At 41.5% G+C, this 20,333-nt stretch overlaps 2 protein-coding genes across 5 annotated transcripts in view; one reads left to right on the forward strand and one right to left on the reverse strand.

Annotated features, from left to right (window-relative positions):
- rn (rotund) overlaps window positions 1-20,333 on the reverse strand; it is a 46,665-nt gene that overhangs the window by 10,160 nt on the left and 16,172 nt on the right. For all 3 annotated transcript variants that reach the window (XM_036819189.3, XM_036819188.3, XM_036819190.3), the window contains 4 exons: window positions 18,340-18,441; window positions 17,141-17,180; window positions 15,155-15,205; window positions 14,153-14,433 (listed from right to left, as the gene is read on the reverse strand). In XM_036819189.3, the coding sequence (XP_036675084.3) occupies window positions 14,153-14,433; window positions 15,155-15,205; window positions 17,141-17,180; window positions 18,340-18,441 (474 nt within the window). The remainder of the gene's footprint in view (window positions 1-14,152; window positions 14,434-15,154; window positions 15,206-17,140; window positions 17,181-18,339; window positions 18,442-20,333) is intronic.
- RacGAP84C (Rac GTPase activating protein at 84C) lies at window positions 5,390-8,320 on the forward strand. Of its 2 annotated transcripts, XM_065866505.2 has the most exons (3): window positions 5,392-5,947; window positions 7,136-7,943; window positions 8,142-8,320. In XM_065866505.2, the coding sequence occupies exons 1-3, from the start codon at window positions 5,685-5,687 to the stop codon at window positions 8,166-8,168; spliced, it is 1,098 nt and encodes a 365-aa protein (XP_065722577.2). In that variant the 5' UTR covers window positions 5,392-5,684; the 3' UTR covers window positions 8,169-8,320. The 2 variants fall into 2 exon arrangements, with proteins under 2 accessions (XP_070852165.1, XP_065722577.2); XM_070996064.1 differs by lacking the exon at window positions 8,142-8,320 and having other exon boundaries at window positions 5,390-5,947; window positions 7,136-8,003.

Raw genomic sequence — 20,333 nt, forward strand, 5'->3', positions numbered from 1 at the left:
AAATCGCTACTGGATTTTGCTACCTAAGTTTAGAATATGGAAAAGAATTTTTTTATCTTAGCACGATTCTATTTTATTAAAAAAATTTTAATACAACTATTTTCCAAATTTTTTAAAAACCATTAAAATAATTTGAGCTTCTTTTCAAACAAATAATTAAACTTTTTTCTAATTTTTGCAAAGCCATTAAAAGAATTATCTGAGCCTATCCAAGATTTTAGAAATTCTAAAAAAGTGGACCATGTTCCCTATACCGTCGAGACTAAGAAAAAACGTGGCTATATTTAAAACGAATTTTAACTAAAACGGTCTGATTGGCTTAATTGGCTTAACCGTTCCGTGGAAGTTAAACAGGACTACAATTCTCAACGAATAACACAGCAGGGAGTATTTGATGTTTGCCAATAAATAATTCACAAGAAAGGGGTAATATTTCCCAGGGAGATTGATTTTTCATTGCAGTATCAAAATTATGTTTTGGCCATTGAGTCTGATTTGGCAATCGGTTGTTTACACGCACGCCCAAGTGGCAAGAGATGTCCTGACCTTGATATTGAACACAAGAAACAGCTGATACGCTGTGCAGGCACACCAACACATGCACGGCGACCGGCGAAGAACATTTATTATTTATATGTAAAGCCCGCCAGCTTCCCCGCACACACACACTCTCACTCTAGGACTCGCTCAGAAGCAAAACAAAGCCAGCTGTGGCTGCTTGGCTGGCTTTCTTCTGGGTTTCTCTGCACGTGACCAAGACAAGGACGCGTTGCTTTAGGAACTCGCGTATCCTTAAGATACACACCCACACACGCACACGGGCCCGATATTTTTTCTTGGCCAACAATAAATAAACACACACTGGCGAGCGGGGAAGCCGGGAAACGTCTAAAGGCGCGCACACGTACGTGGCACCACCGGAAACGGAAACGGCAAAGGCAACGGCAACGGAAACCGAGTCCAAGTCAAGAAAAAACCCACTGCTCTGTGTGTGTGTGAGAGTTTTCCGCTTTTTTCTCAATATTTTCGTTTTTTTCGTGGCGCTTTCCTTGCGGCTGAGATACTTTTTCTTAACGCTGCCGCGACGACGAGCAGGAGGCGAAGGAGCTTCGCCGAAGACGTTCCTCGTGGTGTTGTCGTGTTGTTATTTCGCTGGCTGCACTGGTAGTGGTGGCCACATCCGCATCCGCATCGGTATCGTTATCCTTTGTTGATATCGTCGTCGGCGGCGGCGGTACGGACTCAAGGAACATGTTGCGCACGGAGAAAAAACACGGAGCAGACTGAACTGAACTGAACGGACTTGGCGAGCGTGCCGGAGCCGAGAGCACGATCCGTCACCAATGTAAAAACTCAACTAAAGCGATGATGAAAAAATCTGAAACAATATATTTTTGGGGGGCGAACCGCACACACAGATACTCTCCAGAACAGCCACACTCACACAGATGCAGAGGCGACGCAGCATCGACAGGCAGACAGACAAAACGCGCACTAACACCAATGCGGCGCTTCAAAACGCAGCGGCAGCAGAGTCCTGTGTGTGTGTGTGTGCGGCAGTGGGTGGCCGTGGGTGTTATTGGGCGGTGTGGGTGTGGGCCTGCCTTTCTAAAGGCCGCCGCCGGCCGACACACACACACACACACAGCCAAGCGGTAACTTCGAAAAAAAGCAGCGGCCGCAGCAGCAGCAGCGCCAACAACTAAGCGAAAGCAAAAAAAAAAAAAAAGAATACAACAAAAAAAGGACATGGCAAAAAAACCGAAAAAATATCCAACGCACACAGAGAAAAAAGTTTTTGGTTGCATAGGCGGCGGGCGGCGGCGTCGCAGTCGGCGTCTCTGCTGGCGCTATTCAAATGCTGCGACGCCGGCAGCGCTGCCACCTGCCAGCAACAACAACAAAAACAACAGAAACAACAGGCGAAGCGCCAACATTGACCCAAACTCGCAGGGAGGGGGGTGGGGGCTCTAAAAAACGCGGAAAAAAATTGTGTAAAAAAATAAAGGGGAATTTTGCGCCGGCGACAAACCCACGCACACAAGCACACACATAGCCATGCCAATTCACTCACACAGACGCACTGGCATTTTTTTCGCTGTTAGCCTTTGCCGCCCCAAATATCCTGTCTGCCCCACCCCCTTTCGGCCCGCGCCCCTCTCCCGATTTTTTTGCATTTTGTTTTGTTCGACTTTGATGCGAACGTACTTTTTTTATTGCGCCAAAGAGAGGGGAAAGGAGAAAGCGAGAGAGAGAGAGAGCACTCGCTTCAGTTGACTTTGCAGGCTGTTTTTGAATTTTTTACCTCTTGTTTTGGTTTTTGTTTTTTATTTGGCACTGGCACTGGTCAACAATTAACAAAAGTCATTATTGTGGCCTGTGTTTTGCCGTCGATATTTCAGCTAAAACAGCGAGCATTGGCAGATTAATCAATAGCGCCGGGAAGTAGGCAACTGTTTTCGGTGGCCGCCTCATTTCTGTGGTTGCGCTTTCTAGCACTCAATCAGCCCGACATGGGTGGCGCTGGAAACCCCAAAAAATGTGGCAGGGGGTGGGGTGGCTTGGCCTGCCCCCCGGGGGGTGGGCAGAAGCAGCACTCACCTCGGGCAGCAGGAGAAAGGCAGGAAAGGCAGCAGCCTCCGCCCTGACCTAAGCCACCGCGCTGGCTTAACTGCCAGCAGCAACCACCTCACATTCAGCCACCCACTCCGGCACACTCCGCCCATCTCCACCCCCCTCCAAACACCACCCACCCCCACCACTGCCCTCTGCTGCAGTCGACGTTTGTCTGCTGCTGCCGTCGTTGCTGATATTTCTAAGTTCTTTTTTTCGCATTGCAACCTTGCCTCAACTTCTTCGCAGAGCAGCACCAGAAAACACCACCCCAACCCACCCCACCCCACTTTCCTTCTCTCACTCGCAGTTTGCACATTTTTTCCCAGCATTTTTTCCATTTCCATTCGCTGTGCATTTTTTCTCTCGGCCGCCCCTCCTTTTTCCAATTTTTTTTTCCTGCCACAGGAAATAAATTTTTTCCTTCTATCGCCCCGTCTCGCTTGCACCTTGTGCATTTTGACCCCCCCGTTTGCAAAACACAATCATTTTTTTGCAGTCATTTCCCCATCGCTGTAGTGATGTTGCTATTGCTGTTGCATTTGCTTTGTGTTTTCGCTTTTAGATTCGGTTTTTTAGGTTTTTCTGCATCCTGGCCCCAAAGAGAGAGCGAAAGGGAGAGGATGAGCCTTAAAAAATAGCAGAGTTGCCATTGAAAAATACAATTTATTATAAATTGTTGTTTTTAGTGTCCAACTAGAATTGGGTTAGACAAAGCGGCGATTGAGGCGGAATTCTTTAACAGGTTGTTTTGCGTTTTATAGTTCGGTTCACAAAAGGTCATTTACTGAATTGATCTTTATATTTTGAAAAATGGTAAGCCAACGAGCTAATTTTATGATTTTTTTGAGCTGATCTTTTTTTTGGTCAATTAGTCTTTGGAATATACATATATCATAGAGATTGTAATACTTAAGTTATATCGATAATTAAAAGAAGGATTAAAAACATTGTCTTAACCAAAAGGTATCATATTAGGATTATAGTGGATTTATGTAGTATTGAAATTCAATTCAAATACATAAAAATATAATAAAACGTTACTACTTTTTTGTATTAGATGATGTAAGTTTTCGGAAACAAATTAAGAACCTAAACGGGTTCGTAAAATTACAGATCGAAGAACCAACTACATTTCATTGCTTAGTTGCTACATTTTTTTAGAACTTGCACTGACACTTTGAAACCAGAAAGTTTTCAATATTTTGGACTTGCCTGCCACAAAGCGTATCCTTATATTTTGTGGCCACTGGTAAAAACATTTTGATCAACTTTTGTGTGTGAAAAATTAATTATCACCACGTGGCAACACTGTCAACGTGCTTTGATGCCATTTTTTCCCACTCGTTTTTGTCCAGAGCTCGCAGTTCAGCTCCCCTATTTTTTTGCATGTTTTGTTGGATGTCCAAACATTTTTTATGCTGTTTTGTTGTGTTTTTGTTTTTTTGTTTTTTCCATACGCAACGGACAGTCACACACACAGGGCCACACACGTATTTTAACGCACACACACACGCTCGCAGGCGTATCAGAAAAAGTACAAAAAAGCATTTTGGTAAAAGGGGGTGAGATCGGGGATTGCATGGGCTTATTGCGATGCGTGACTCGTATTTGTGGACTTTGAATACAAACAAAACAGTCGGACACAGATAGAAACCCACACATGTGCACTTATGAATACTACACACAGACACATAATCACAGAGAGAGACACTCTCACTCACATCAATGTGTGCATTTCAATACGCATTAATAACTACGAATTCAATGTGGCAACCATCCTCAGTATCTCAACCCACCTACACCCTCATAAAGCACACACACACAGACACACACCGGCGTCACTGCAGCTGACGCCTAAAAAACGACTACAAAAAAGCATAAAAATCAAATTCCCCGCCCTGTTCGTTAATTTCGCTGCCGCTGCTCTTCAATTCACAGCCGAAATTGAAAAGTGCCGTGATAATTTTCCGCTTTCAGACTATCCCTACTTTAAAAGTCCAGCAAAGTTAAATCAGCGAACGGCTAAATGATTACCCGAAATCCAAGCCTGGGGATTAGAGTTCCATTTCCCAAACAAAAACACCCAAACCAGCTCTCTAAATTCTAATTTTCCTGTTTTTTTAGCACCACGATTCAACATTTTCGCTTTCTGATGTGCTCGCTTCACATGAACTGCAGCATTTTTTCGCACTACATTTTTGCTGGTTGCATTCTATGTCTGGTGGCCGCAAAACGTTTTTCCATGAATTTTTCATCCATTTAGCGTCGCCATCGAGCCATTTTCTGGGCGCTTAGAATTCATTGATACTTTAGCAAATTGTTTTTTTAGCTTGATTTTTTACAATCTTTTTGTTTTTGGGGCTTTTCAGGTTTGTATCGTGACATTGAATCTCGGGGTGTCATCAAATGCTATACCGCCAGGGCTTTAAGTGGCCTTTGGCTGTTATAAAGGTATTGTTTACTTTATTTTAGAGACACTAAAAGTTATCAGTGAAAGCACTTTTATGCTAAAATATTTGAACATCAAAAATGCCTTTAGTTGAAAGACTATTATTAATATATTATAATAATATATGATCACGCCAAAAGGGCGTTTAATTTCTGGAGGCAGTGTTGAGCGGCAGTTTTATCCAGATGTCTACCTCTATATATAACTCACTTCTATCAAAGTACATAATTTTGTTTGCAACTGTGATTGGGAAATTGTAGCACATTATGATTATGAATTATTATTTTTTTGCATTTCTAAACTCTGTTTATATTTTACAATGAATGATAAAATTCCAGTAGGCATTGCATTTCTCTGCTGCCGAAGCAACTTCAAATCGTCAGTTTTCACCCGATTTCAAATAAACCGGGAGCATAAATAAACAATTCGGTGTAATATTCGGAGAAACGAGCCGATAACTTCTGCGTAGCTGACTCAATCCGAAGTGTCGTCTCTTCGGAAATTGCCAACTGACCAGAACAGCTGAATCAATCGCCAGCTTGTGGACACTCGTGCGATTAGTGGGTCTGAAAGTCAGGCGCCTTCAGTCCGATTTTATTTGCTGGCCAATCGTCCCACAATGCAGAACAAACGGAGGCTTTTGCGGGAGTACAGATCCTACGATGATCTCAGCGAGCACTTCCGGATTTTCGGGTCGCAGTCCCTGGACTCTCTGCAGGATCGCGTGGATATGAATCCCAGTGGCAGCGATGGGGTCTCCACGGACGGACTGGACTACTACCAGAGCTGCTCACAGTCCCATTCGGGGCTGCTGAGGGAGCACAACTTCAAGGTTAAGTCATACTACTACAACGTGGGCAACTGCGTACACTGCAGGAAAAGGTAAGATCTACGCTTAGGAAAATAAGTTTTCTCAAATGTTATTTTAAATCATTGTGGCTCTTTAAGTTAATTATTACTAAATTGCTGGTAATTTTTATTACTTCAAGTTCTTTCACCGTGGCTTCCGCTTACATAAGGAAAATATAGATCATGTACAGTTTAATGAGGATTTAAGTGATGAGGCATATGGGAATGGCACATAATTTCTTAAAATTCTAATCCACATGTAACGCTGGGTGTCAGAACAATAGAATCATACTCGCTCTCTAAAATATGGCAGACTTTGTGTACAACAAGGAAAATTAAAGCCCAAAACATTTTATTTTAAGGGTTGAGTTTCTTTAAAAATTACTCATTGGGCACTTATGCCACTTAGAACTTAGTCCAAATAAATCGTTCTCCCAATTTTATTATTACCAACTAATTGACTTTGTTGGAATTGTTAAAATAACGAAGATCAAATCTAGGCAACCTAGATTTAAAAATACGTTTAATTAAAGGCAACAGTACGCATGAGGTATATACTTTAAAGCCAATGCGTAGACCTTAAAGCTATTTTTTTAATGCAAGGTCGAACTCCTGAAATGCCCTTATGCGCACCGTGTAGCTGTTGGAAAGTAGGACCTTAAAAACATCCATTCTAATCTTTAATTTAATTTAATTCCGCTTTGTCGTCAAATCAATTAATATATTGTCCTATTTTGCAACCTCAAGAATATACAAAGTATTCAAAATATCCACGTTAAATTTGTCATGAATTGTATAATATGTATTAAATTTTTAAGAATTTGTAATCCTTAAAATCTTGAAAACTATTGGGTTGAAAAAAGCAGGGACCGAAAATAATCATTATTATTAATTTTTATTTTGGAAAGACTAATGTGATTCTTCCTTTTACATGTCAAAAATGCCATGTCCATTACGAGTAAAATCACAAATAATGATTATTTACGGTCCCTGGAATAAAGTATTCCACCTAAATAAGTGTTTGTACAACAAACAATATAATATTTTATTATAAAATGAATGGAAAGGAAGGCGTTTTCATTTTCAAAAGATTTGAAAGTGAATATTTTTTAAATTTATTATATACTATAGATGCTATGAGCTTTAAATGGTTTAAACAAAGTTTAATCTTATCTGAACATCCCTATACACCCCATCTCACACATCCCCGATCTCTTGAAGGATCCGCTTCGCCATGGCCAGCCTGCGGTGTCGGGCGTGTCCGCTCCGCTGCCACATCGCCTGCTGTCGCCAGCTGACGGTGAACTGCATCCCACAGCCTCAAATGACCACGAAGCGTGGTAATCTCAGCGATTATGCGCCCCGGGTGGCGCCCATGGTGCCGGCCTTAATTGTCCATTGTGTCACGGAGATCGAGGCGCGGGGTCTGCAGCAGGAGGGGCTCTACCGGGTGTCCTCGACCCGGGAGAAGTGCAAGCGGCTGCGGCGGAAGCTGCTGCGTGGCAAGTCCACGCCGCATTTGGGCAACAAGGACACCCACACACTGTGCTGTTGTGTGAAGGACTTCCTTCGCCAGTTAACACATCCTCTGATACCCATTTACCATCGGAGGGATTTTGAGGAGGCCACGCGGCAGGAGGATCCCCTGGCCGTCGAGATGGCGGTCTATCTGGCGGTCCTGGAACTGCAGCAGGCCCACAGGGACACGCTGGCCTACCTGATGCTCCACTGGCAAAGGGTGTCGGAAAGTCCTGCAGTCCGCATGACGGTTAACAACCTGGCCGTGATCTTTGCCCCAACTCTCTTCGGCGACCTGGACTTGACCCTCGAAAACGTGGTCATTTGGCAGCAGGTTCTGAAGGTATTGCTCCTGCTGCCCCCTGCATTTTGGGCCCAGTTCCTGGAGGTCCATCCGCTGCCCACTCCTTTGGGCAGTACCTATGATTTCGAGGAGCGGTACAATCAGCGGCACTGGGACCATTCGTCGAATCTGGGATGGTCCTCCGTTAAGACCTACTTTAGATCTATGGTAAGACCATGGATGTCCACGTTTTTACTTTAACCAACTGGGTTCGAATTTAGCATTGCTTATATGATTAAAGTCTAAAATGGTTATGATACTAACAATTATAAAAAATATAGTCATAAATTCAAACCTAGTTCAATATAGTTTCGTTAAAGTAAAACCATATAATTTATATCTACTACTTAATTGTTTTTGTTTTAGGTAAACCTCAGCAGCACTAACCTGTAGGGTAAAGCAGATGACTGATTGTTGATTTAAGTGGCCACATTTGTTTTGAACAAAGAAAGAGGAAAACCTGTGGGTGGCTCCTAGCATTTCCGTAGAAGTTTACTCTGACAGTTTTCTTTTTCCAATTTTTAATAATTTTTCATTGTAGTTATAAAATTATTACAAAATAGTTCTTTAAAACTGCGTTTGATTTATTTTTTTGTAGTCGAATACAAAGTACAGCCTTAATATCTCAAGGGGGTATTAAAATTAAACCCATTATAATAAATATGTTAATAAATAAATATGTTTAGGTTTTAAAAAATGCATTTAATATTCGGCTACCATAAAAAATAAAAGTGGTTAAATTTCGTGTTAACAGTTGCAAATTCATATACATACTTGCTTCCTGATATTCTACATATAACGCATTTTTTATTTTAATGCGGTTAAATCTTTAACAGTTAATTTTAAATAAATAATTTTTTTTTAATTTCAGTTTTAAATAAAATAAAATTATGGATTTAAATTTAATTTTGTATCAAGTTTAATTAACAAGAAGAAAGGAAGTTATCTTCGGCAAGCCGAAGTTTGTATACCCTTGCAGTTATAAGATATAATCAATGTTAGTAACACCATGTTACATTTTTAAGGATTGTTGCTAGCTTCAGTGATATTTGTATAAACTTAAATTTGTAATGCTGAAAAGTTCAAATATTCAAATATTCAAAATACGATCAAAATGAACAAAGCAAAATATTTTTATAAATAATTATTTCATTATTTTCTGATCGTTTCTTTGACAGCTATATGTTAGAGTCGACCGATTTTTATTAAAATTAATTCGAAATTCCTAAAAATACATAAAATGACATTCCCAATAGTATAAGATTATATGTCAAAAAACACCGAAGCCATAATTTGTTTCATATTATTTTCCATATTATATGAAAATAAAATTCGAAGCTGAGAACTAATTAAAAAATGCTATTTCCAAACGTAGGGGTTATATGTTAAAAAGAACCAAAGATACATTTTTTTAACATTTTTTTTCCATTATTCCTATGGGAGCTATCCGATCCGGCTCCGACTTATATACTGCCTGCAAAAGAAAGAAGGCTTTTGGAAAAGTTTCAGCCCGATAGCTTTAAAACCAACAGACTAGTGTGCGTAGAAACGGACGGACAGACGGACATATCTAGATCGACTCGTCTAGTGATGCTGATCAAGAATATATATATTTTATGGGGTCGGAAAAGTCTCCTTCACTGTGTTGCAAACTTCTGACTGAAATCATAATAACCTCTGCAAGGGTATAAAAATTAACGTATTGATGAATAACATATTTTTCTGCAAGTTGAGTCTAACAAATAAATTAATATTAATGTGCAAGTCACGAGATTTGACTGGCAATGGAGTCAATAATCCCATTTGCGATTCTTAATTTATGAAACTGCCGAAAATTAACCGTATCAATAGCCAAATTTGCAGGCAGAATTCAATATGATATTCGGCTAATGAAATAAAAAACCAAGCTAAAACCTTGTTCGCACCACATAAATAATATAGCATGGCCCAAAGCGACGTAATCGTATAACTATATATTTCGAATATTGAAACATTAATAAACATTTTTAATTGAATTTGCAATTTTTTCCGGCGAGCGTTGATTAATTCCCAACCGTGGAAAAACATGTAAAAAATTAATAATTTCCATTTCCCATATTTATGTTTCTTTGAAGCGTAAACCAAAGCACAAAGTAAAATATTTTGCCGCGTCCACATATAAATAAGTTAAAGCGCCAAGAAAAAAGTTAGCATTTTAAAAACAATTTGGTGAGTGGAGTGCAAAAAAATGCGGCCATTAAATGCAAAAAACAAGCAAAGCAAAACAAAACTCTCGAATGCACTGGACGAGTGCATAAATAGACCCCCGCCATATCGGTCGATCCCATACGATCCCAGGCCAATACATGGTGGGAATAATGTATAATGCAATCAAAAATAAACACAAAGCGAGACGGCAGCTGTGTGCGAGGAGAGCGGCACTCGCGCGGCATTTGCGATGCGCTTCTGTTGCTAACCGCTAAAAATGGCAAATGGGCTGGCAATTGTTGCAGTGGTCGCCCGTTAACGTTAACCAAATGCTAATGCCAAAGGCCACAAAACGCGCACACCAGCACACACCATCACACGCACACCAGCGCACTCTTAGGGGCAGTGCGCACCAATACCGTGACAGAAAGTGCGGCGAAAAAATGCAAAAATAAATAGGCAAAACAAAAATAAAAATAGTTTACATAATTCATGTATTATATCGGATCAAATTTTAATGCCCGCCGCCGCTGCCTGCGTGTGTGTGCGTGTGCGAAAAACATTGCCTACTTGGGGGCGCGAGTTAAAATTGTTTAACAAATGGCATGACTGCAATGTATGTGAGTGTGCGTGGCGTGTGGCGTGTGAAGCGCGCGTGTGTGTGTGCGCCTGCATAATTCGCATGCAGTTTTTGCTTTTTTAAGACTTTTTAGCCTATTTTTATTGTTAATTAAATGAGGGGAATAACAGACACAGTCCAGTGCTGTTGAGCGTGTAAGTGTGCGCCCTGCGTGTGTGTGTGACTTTGTGTTTGTTTTGATGTGCGCAACAAATTTTTGCAATTTTTCTATTTTTGTCGGCAGTTTTTCACCCGCTCGGCATTTTCCGCTCGTTCTTCGCTTGTAATTCACTAATTGATAGTGTGAGCGTGACCCCAACCGCCACGCCCCCCGCCCCCGCGGCCCGCTGACCACTTGTGTAATTGTGTTAGTGCCTGCCCACACATGAGCACACACAAAGTTGAAAGCGCAGCAAAGGAGAATGGAAAAAAGTAAATGCAAATGTCAAATAAAACTAAAAAATTGCAGTTAAAAATAGTAGAATTATGCGTGGGGAGATAGCAAAAAAAGAAAAAACGGAAACGCTCACCAATACTAGCGCAGCGTGGTGCTAATAATAACATAGGGTAAAAATCGCAGCTCCCTTTTATGCTTATTTCAGTTATTTCTGCGCGTTTTTGCCCCTTTGCTAGGCGTGTTCTATAATTTTATGTAAGCTTTGTGTCGGTCGCCCCAAACAAGTGGGCGCGGCATGTGGTCCATAAAAAGTTCATTTTTTCTGCACTCCTTTTTTTGTGTTATTGTGGATAAGACAAATATTTTGCTGAAGGGAAAAAACTTGATAAAATACACGTCCGTGATTAATTTTGTTTTTAAAGGATTTCAATTACAATAAGGACCTTCCTTGGGAAAACAAATATTTGCGTTAAGTTTGGAATGTTATTTGTGGAGTGTTTTTAAAGCTTAAAAATATGCAGGGAATGCGGTGGGAAATTGTTGAATACCAAATTCGGTTTTTGCCCACTGCATTTTAATTTGTAGTGCTTAAAATAATATTTTTCAGTTAAAGGCTTTTAATGCCGCCATTGATTTGGCGTGTTTAATGATTTTCGTCAGTAGGTCTGTATTCAATCAGGATGCTTGTTCACTTATTTTTAAAAATAATTTTAAAATAATGTGTATTTTTCATTTTCCCGCTGTGGAAAAAGGACAGAGTGAAGCTCCTGACATGCGCCCCGAAATGGTGAACATAATTTTTGGTCAGCTGAAAAAACCGGTTGGAAATAGCAGTGCCGTGCCACCACCACCCCCCACACCTCCCAAAAAGGATGCAAAGAAAGTGGCAGAGCAGAGCACACTAACATGATAGGCTGGCCGAAACATCCACACACTCACACACACCCGGGAAATTTGGCCAGTTCCAGCTCAAAAGGTACAAAAAAAGGAGAGGGGGCTGCTGCAGGACTTTTTTTGTACATATGAAAGTGCCAAGTGTAGTAATTCCAATTGAAGCTGGGCTGGGCAACAACAAGCCGACTACCAAAGTCCAGCTGCAGGAGCAGGATCGCCAAAAAACAAAAAAAATGGAAAGTGTGGGTAATTAAAAAAGTAGCAGCAGCCGCTTTTGAGCGTAGAAACGCACTAATTTTCAGTAGTGCAGCTTCCACTCACACACACACACTCTCGCCATAACAGGGAGAACATGCATGTGCCAAAAAGAAACACAAAATTGACACACTCACACCAGGATAGAGTGCACACACCCACACACACGCACGCAGAGGGTAAGAAAAAATGGAGAGTGTAGCATACTTTTAGGCATGCTGCTATTTCACTTTGTCCCGCACAAATGAACACCTCCTACGCCCATTTGGGTGTCTCTCCCACCCCCTTTTCACCCCCTCTGTGGGTGTGTGCGTGCGGCACCGCTCATCAGCGCTGCAAATGTTGTTAGCCCCGCACCGCAATTTGTGGGCAATGTGGGTGTGGCATATACGCCGGACACATCATTCGTCCAAAAATGTTCGCTGTCAATACTGTTCTTTCAGATCGGAAAAAATTCTGAAAATTGTTTACTTAACATAGATGTTGTTTGGCGAGAAAGCTACCGTCGTCGCTTAGGTTAAAAAAGCGGAATTCTGGGGGTGTCCTTAAGGGGCACTACGATATTACCCTTTTGATGTTTTGTCAACATATTTTGATATAAGTAGTATAATATTACTAACTTTCCCTCTTAAAAATAAACTCAATGTCAAAAAAATCGATCCGAAAGAAAAAAAAAATTGAAAGTCAGATTCTATTTATTCCGAAACATAAATAAACCATTATAGATTCTGTGAGACCCACGTATTTTTGGTTAGTTGATTATATAAAAGTTAAACATATTTTGGCGATTCAAATTGGTTAATCTCGGTGTGATATATAATATTTTCTCTAGCTCCAGTTCTGGTTGTTATATTGTAAACTCACAAATATTCATCAAGTCCATATAAATTTAATGGTCCAACAACCAATTTTAAGACACAAAATGATCATTGAAGCCTGTATCGATTACCCCGAACTGATTTCAAAGCACCCCTAAAAATGTATCCCTGCTGAGGATCGCTTATCATGTCTTTGGGCCACCAGTATTGGATCTCACGCGTATCGGTGACCCACAAGGGCTCTGACAGCTGGCACCTGCCCGGTTCAGGCCACAAATAACCGTTAAAAAACAATAAGCTCAATTAGCAGCAATCAACGCAGGCCGTGGACGCTGCATAATTGACATTTTACGAGCAAGTGCAGCTGTTGGTTCAGGGTTTTTTGGGCCTGCCTTCCAGCCACGGCTTGAGTGTCAATGCAAGTGCGTGGGGAGCCGCGAATAAATGTGAGAAAACGAGGCAACGTGATACGAGCAGGGGATGAGCACACTGAGAAAAATGTGGCCATAACTTAACAAGCTGTATTTAAGCAGATGGAATCTAAGGAAAAATATTAACGATATGATATACCGGGGTACTACAAAATCACTAGGGCTTGGAAATCGCTTTTAAATGTTATTTTAGGTGTCTAAAAGTAGGCAACCATATATTATTAGCTCAGAAGTATAATAAATTAATTCAGAAATACAAGCACCCTTTATTCAATGGATACATAGACCTAAAACTACATTTAAAAGTGATTTTAGAATCCTGATGAATTGTGTAGCACCCCTCATTTGCTTTATAAGTTTGAGAATACATTGAGCCGACATTAAAAGTAGACTAAAATAAGTTACAAAATCCTTTATCATCCCAAATATAAAATAAGTTACTGTTTATATTTATATCTTTTTTTATTAAATAGCAATCAATCTTAAGGTAGGGATCTACTGATTTTTCCTCAGTGCCAGTGAAATCGGAAACTTTTGTCGAGCTTAATCAACTGGAAAATTGTAAACAAAAGCCGATACCTAGCCGGGCCCTCTCAGGGCTCCGAATCCAATTGGACCCGGTCCCCCTCGGCCACCCAATCTTTCGGTCAACTGGTTCATGCATCGCCATGGGCATCGGCATAATTTACCAGTGGCCACCCTTAGCCTTGAGTTCCCCTGCCAGCAGCAGCCAGATATGATGGTATTAAAATCGAAACAGTCGCGGACGCACTCACCTGAGGGCACATTTTGCACTGATACTTGCGTCCGCTGCCACCGCCGGTGGCATGTCCGCCGGCCACCGAGGCGACGCCGCCGGGTCCGCCCATTTTGCTGGCATTGATCGGCTGGGGCACCACCAGCAGGGCGGCCGCCGAGGCAGCTGCCACCGCCTGGTTGTGGTGGTGGGCGGCGGCGGCGGCGTGGTGCGAACTGGCGCCGAGGCTGGAGTTGCCACCCACGGAGGCACCACCGCCCCCGCCGCCCACTCCGTTGGATGCACCCAGGCCCAGGCCACCTGCAACAGGAAGAAGTGCATAAGGGTCAAGCAAACAAATCATTGAATATTAAATCAGAAATATTCCTGGGAGGTGTAGGATACAATTTCTCCTACAATCATTTTTTAAATGTGATGAAAATTGAATACATTACAGTAAAATAGAACAATTTAATACACATTTTATCTTAACAAAGTATTATGATGGTTAGAACAGACGTGAAGAAAACAGTAAAAGCTTTGATTTTTTATTCAGACTTTAAAATTGTGAAATTCTTAAAAATATTTATTATTCTGAAAGAGACAAAAAATACTTTAATAACAAATGGTTTGAACATTGTTAAGCAAAGTCTGATTGAGTCTACACCCCATATCAATTAAATACACTTCTTTAACTCTTATTCTTAGTATTTTAATGTGCTGTCATTGTAAAAATTCATTATTTTAATAGTACACTTTAGTTAAAAGTTAAAAACTTAGGATAGACCAGGACTATCCGCTGAAATACAATATTGTTTACAGGTTTCATAAGTTTTAAAATGTAGAATAAATTGTGTATTTAATTGCAAATTATGTTACTATTTTGTATTTGAATGTTATCATTTGTTAATTGGTAAAGTATGAAAGCAATTTGAAGTTAAGGTCAATCAACTTAAATATATATGGTACTGCCAGAAGATCAACTTTCTTCTCCCAGTGGCCGTGAGTCATCATCCCAGCCCACCTCCACCCATCAACTCACCTTGTCCCGTAACCGCATGATGCTCCAGACGATTGTCATCCAGAAAGTGACCTGCAAAGGCAATTGAGTTGTTGCATTTAGTTGTTGTGTGTCAACGGTGTGGCGCCACGGCTTGGAGCGGCATTAGTGCTGCCCCATGGTTGTCCATCAAGTTCTGGTTCGGTCGTTCGGTAGTTTGGTCGTTGAAGTCGCCGCCAGTGACGTTCACTCACGTTGGCCATGTCGCCACCTGACCATCAACCATCTACCATCGACCAGCAGCCCAATAACCCAGCTCCTGACTGCCTGCCTGCCTAGCTGCCTGCTCTCTTTTTTCTAATTAAACTGAGACATTAGTTGGCCCCGCTGATTGCCACTGGGAAATCGCCCGAGGAGTTATGTGAAAATAGTTTCGCATTTGCCCGGGTTTTAGAATTTTTTCTCTGGCCCATTTGCGTGCAAAAATTGTGTGAATCCGTTAATGAGTTTGTCTGCTGGTCGGCCGGCCGCAAAGGGTTGGTCAGGATTTCGGGGTAATCATCAAGTTATGAAACATAAGCACAATAAGCGCTGGGGAAATTCCTCCGTAAGCCGGCTTAGTCGAACCAACCGAACCGAGCCAAACCAAACCAAACCGAATTGCTCGGTTTCTGGGCGCCCCGCAGCTATGTCAAAAGCATTTCTCTAATAAAGCATTTGCAGATAATTGCTGGGCCCCGTCCTCCGCCACTTCTGTGTTAATTACAGAAGAGCTGGCCAGTGGCGCCAGCCGGAAAGTTCAGCTAATGAACAGTGGCAACTGCGAGTGGAGTGGCTTTTCAGCGGCATTTCAAATGGAGGACCGGCGATATGAGCCGGGGACACCAGCAAGAGTTGCCTTATTGTTAATTTGTACAAGGAGAGTATCCGATCCGAGTACATCTACATCGCAGCTAACAATGTGGACGATCGCTATCGCAACAAAGGCAACGGCAACGGCAGCAGCAACTGCAACAGCAACAGCAACCACCACAGCAACAACAACCTTATTGGCCAATTGCCTAGCGTTGACATTATCGGTCGGCGATCATTGCCGCCAACGTCAACGCCAACAAGCTCTGGGGGTCCAGATCCAGGTAAAGGTAAGGCCAGCCGGATGGAAGTTGCAACTCCAAACAGGAGCGTGTTGCTGTCAATGTTGCCTGTTGCTAGTTGGTAGCTGGATGTTGCTAGTTGCAGCAGCAACAATGCTGCTACCAACGAGCCCAGCTAAAATGTTGTTTGCATTTTAGGAATTTATGTAAACATCTTGTAAGCATCTTGAGACTGTTGTTGCTGTTGCGACTGTTAAAGGTCAATTTTTGGGCTTATTTTGCTGCACCGTAAAAAAATCAGCTAATATATAACATGGCTTAAAATGAGTTTAGTACTTTTGATATATATTTTAAAACAAGATGATCTTGTAGATTTGAAAATGTTCTTTTTTTGAATTAATCGGTTTGTATTTCTACATTAACATTACCCGAAAACGAAAGGCTTTAAAAAATTTCATATTACCAGGAAAGTTTCTCCTTTAGAAAACAAAGAAACATAGAAGCTGACTACAGCCACAACATATCTTTCATCTGATTCTATCAGATATATTTAACATTATTATGTATTTTTTAGATTTAATCAGAACTACGGTACCCAGATAATTTTATGTTAAGTAGCCAATAGTGAAATTGTTCCCTGTGTGGTACTCCGTGGGAGTATGAGATCGGAGCACATTGTCTTGCCGGCTTTTGTTCGGCGGCCCGCACGCGTTTTCCAATTTAGCTTTTGCATTCTTCGGCGAGTGGGTTTAGATCGGTATCTGAGAGATCTGCGGTTCGCGCGCCGCGATCTGAATCTGGGAAATTCGTGATTATCGGTCGGGCTGTTTTTGTGAGCAATTAATTAACAAGAGCATTGTCGTCAGTCAGGTTCTGGGTAGGTCAAGTGATCTGGTGGCTGGTTGGTATAGGTCCGAGCCGTCGGCTGACTCACCTTTCTGCAGATTGTTGTGGTGGTGATCGTTCATTTTGGCCTGAAAGGGAAAGGAAAACATTGTGGCCATTAAGTTAATTCGTCACAAATCGTGTGCAAAAGCTCCGCGTGGCGGAAAAGCCAAAAGCAATTCAGTTAATTCGATTTACAATTGCCGCTTCTAATCTGGCCAATCCCTGATAATTGCTTGTGTCTAATGTCAATTCATAATTATTCTACACGCATTTAATTAACCTCATCAACTTAACATTATTATCAAATATGCATTCGCAAATGTGCAGCGCTGACCCCGCATCAAATGGCCATAAAACAATTTGTGCGCGCTGTCAAAATATTTAAACAAATTTTCTAATGACTCTCAGCCCGGAAAATCGCATTAAAATGTCCAGTGCAAAAAACGAATGCGATTTACACAGTGAAAATCACAAATAACAAATGTTTTCGCCAGCTGTCAGGGCGCGTCAAAGCTAAACAAGCGATAAATGAATTGAAAAGCAAATCGAACGCGTGACAAAACCAACAGTCCATCCACATCAAGGCGACTAACGCCGAATATAAATAAAAATTCTAACCGCCGGCCAGCGAGAGTGATAGATGCGATGGAAAAAATGTGGAAAATAAGGAAAAGAACGTCTAAAAAATGCCACCGCTTTCGATTGCATGTAAATTCCGAATGTGGGTTAAAATCCTCCAGCCAGACATGACCTAGGACGACATGACCCCCGCCGTCATCGATGCGATGCCAACAAAACGGAAATCGAATAAAATAAACTTGGCCTGCCGCTGGCCGTGTCAAAAAATAAATGCCAGCCGGCTTTTTCTAAACAATTTCCATATGCTTAGGCGGGCGGGAAAGCCCCAAAATGCAACAAGAAAATATAAATACAAATATTGCAGCGGCGAAACAAAAGCAAAATCTGGTCTGGCTTTTACCAGACACAGTGGGCTATGAAAGTAAATAAGCGTGATGGTTGGATGGGTGGATGGATGGGTGGTTGGATGGGTGGATGGATGGGTGGTACAGGAAAAGGGGGGTCAAAACAAATCCAAAGCGATGGCGGCACGCGAGCTTAGAATTTGTTTTTGTTTCGCCTCCCCCCATTTGGCGAGCCATAAAGTTATGCCAGTTTGTTTTACCAACGCTCGGATACGGATCTATAGATAAACATGCTATAGCGAACATTTAGCGGGGCACTTACCTCGTACTCCTGCTTCAGGGACATCGGATGATGCTCGCTGGCATGCTGATGACTGCGCGGCGTCGGCGGCCAAAGATTGTAATCGCCTATGTCTTTGGCATGCTGTGGTTGTTGGGTTTCGGGTTTCGTTGGTCAATTAGCCGGCCAATAGCACATGGAATAGAACAATAAGATCAAATTTAAGTGGATAATAGTACTACTTTCTAAGGATCAAAAGTTTAGATTAATAAGTTAATAGTGTTTGATTTAGTGAATTTATTATTCATTTTACACAAGTTGGTAACTTTCTGCAGGTAAAAAATATTAAAGTATATGTGCATACAATTCGAAATATAGTGCGTCCCTTAAATTTATTTTAAGCGAAGTTAGTCACTTCTAACTATTTTTCATTTTTTCGATAGGAGGAGATATCTTTGGCGCTCGCCAATTTTTAAGTGCAATTGCCGATTATAATAATTTGTAATTTTATCAGATTATTTATTAACAATTTAGTCAAATGGAAACAAATGACTTGGACGATGGCTTAAGGTTAATAGAAAATTGTGTTCCTTACTAATAAAGAAATGCATAGATATAGTAACATCTTCTTTCCTATGCTACTGTGTATTTTTTCTTAAAAATAAAGGTTTTATAAGTCAACTAGAAGCAACCATTACTTTAAAATAAATCCTGTTCTTAATATTTTGATATGACTGCCAGACATATTAAAATTATTAAGAAAATTTTGAAAATAAAATTAAGTGCTTGTCTCTATGTGCATTTTTTTTAAGTAATGATTTCGCGACATATCATATTGCTCCTCTACGTTTGTAAAATAACGATAATTATCCCCATCTAATTTAATAAATATAATACATTGTGTGCGTTTTGTTTCAAAACCATCTAAAACTCTCATTAAAAAATCCACTCAACAAAAATGTAGCGCATAAGGGATTAGGTAACCACTTACAGATGAATGCTTGCATCAATTGAAATATAAAACCACTTAATTGATTTATTTTTTCCATACATTTTCTAAAAAATAAATATTGAATGCTTCCCCGAAATAGATGCTTCCAATTGCTCTTTATCTATTGTAACAAGATCTTCATTGGCGATGTGCTCAGCAAAAAAGGCTTGAAAAAGGGCATGCATGAATCGGAAACCGCCAAGAAAAGCCACATACAAAAAAGAGGAGGCCAGCGGCTCGAAATACTAATACAAATAAATGTGAGTGTCAATTGAAATAGAAAACCGCGCTGCACACAATCGAGGTGTCAAAGCGACGGCGACGGCGACGGCGATGGCGAATGTCGACGAGAGCGACAAAAGTGCGGCGGCTTTTGGTGTTGGCCCAACGCAAAAACGCAAAATCGCAAAAAACCGGAGCAAAACAAAGCAGGCCAAAACACAACTAAAAAAGTGTTGCATAGCGCAAGGGGAGTTGGCCACTGTGTGATAGGCCCACACACGTATGCGAGTGTGCGTGGGGCTGCGCCTGTGTGGGTGTGAACCGCCGAGCGTTAGCCTTGTTGTTTTAGTTGCCTTGTCTCTGCATCCCTCTCCCTGTCTCTTTCTCGATCCTTTTGGCCAACTCGCCACCCTGCCGCCACTCCCCCTCCCTGCAGCCATGACTAGTTAGTAGGTGGGCTAAAAAGCAGGAAAAAAGGCGGGAGACAGACACACGCACAGACGCAGCTGCTGATGAAGATGACCAGAGCCACGGACACGGCTGTGGATGTGGATGTGGATGTGGACATGGACGGCGGACGACGGACGGAAGTGCTCTCTAACCAACAGCCCAGCACCAAATACAAGCCCAGCAACAACAGGAAGGCGTCGCTTGGCCCACTCCCATTTTCCATTTCCGCCAAGTTTGGTTTGCAGCACGCAGCAAAAATGGACAGGAATAAAAAAGGAAGACATTTTGCGAAAACGCAAAAAATGGCACAGCGCGCAGAGGCAGCTTTCTCTTTCTCCCTTGCTGTCTCGCTCTGAGGCTCAAAAAAAAAAAG

The sequence above is a fragment of the Drosophila suzukii genome, chromosome 3, assembly GCF_043229965.1.
Source record: "Drosophila suzukii chromosome 3, CBGP_Dsuzu_IsoJpt1.0, whole genome shotgun sequence".
Classification (NCBI taxonomy): Eukaryota; Metazoa; Arthropoda; class Insecta; order Diptera; family Drosophilidae; genus Drosophila; species Drosophila suzukii.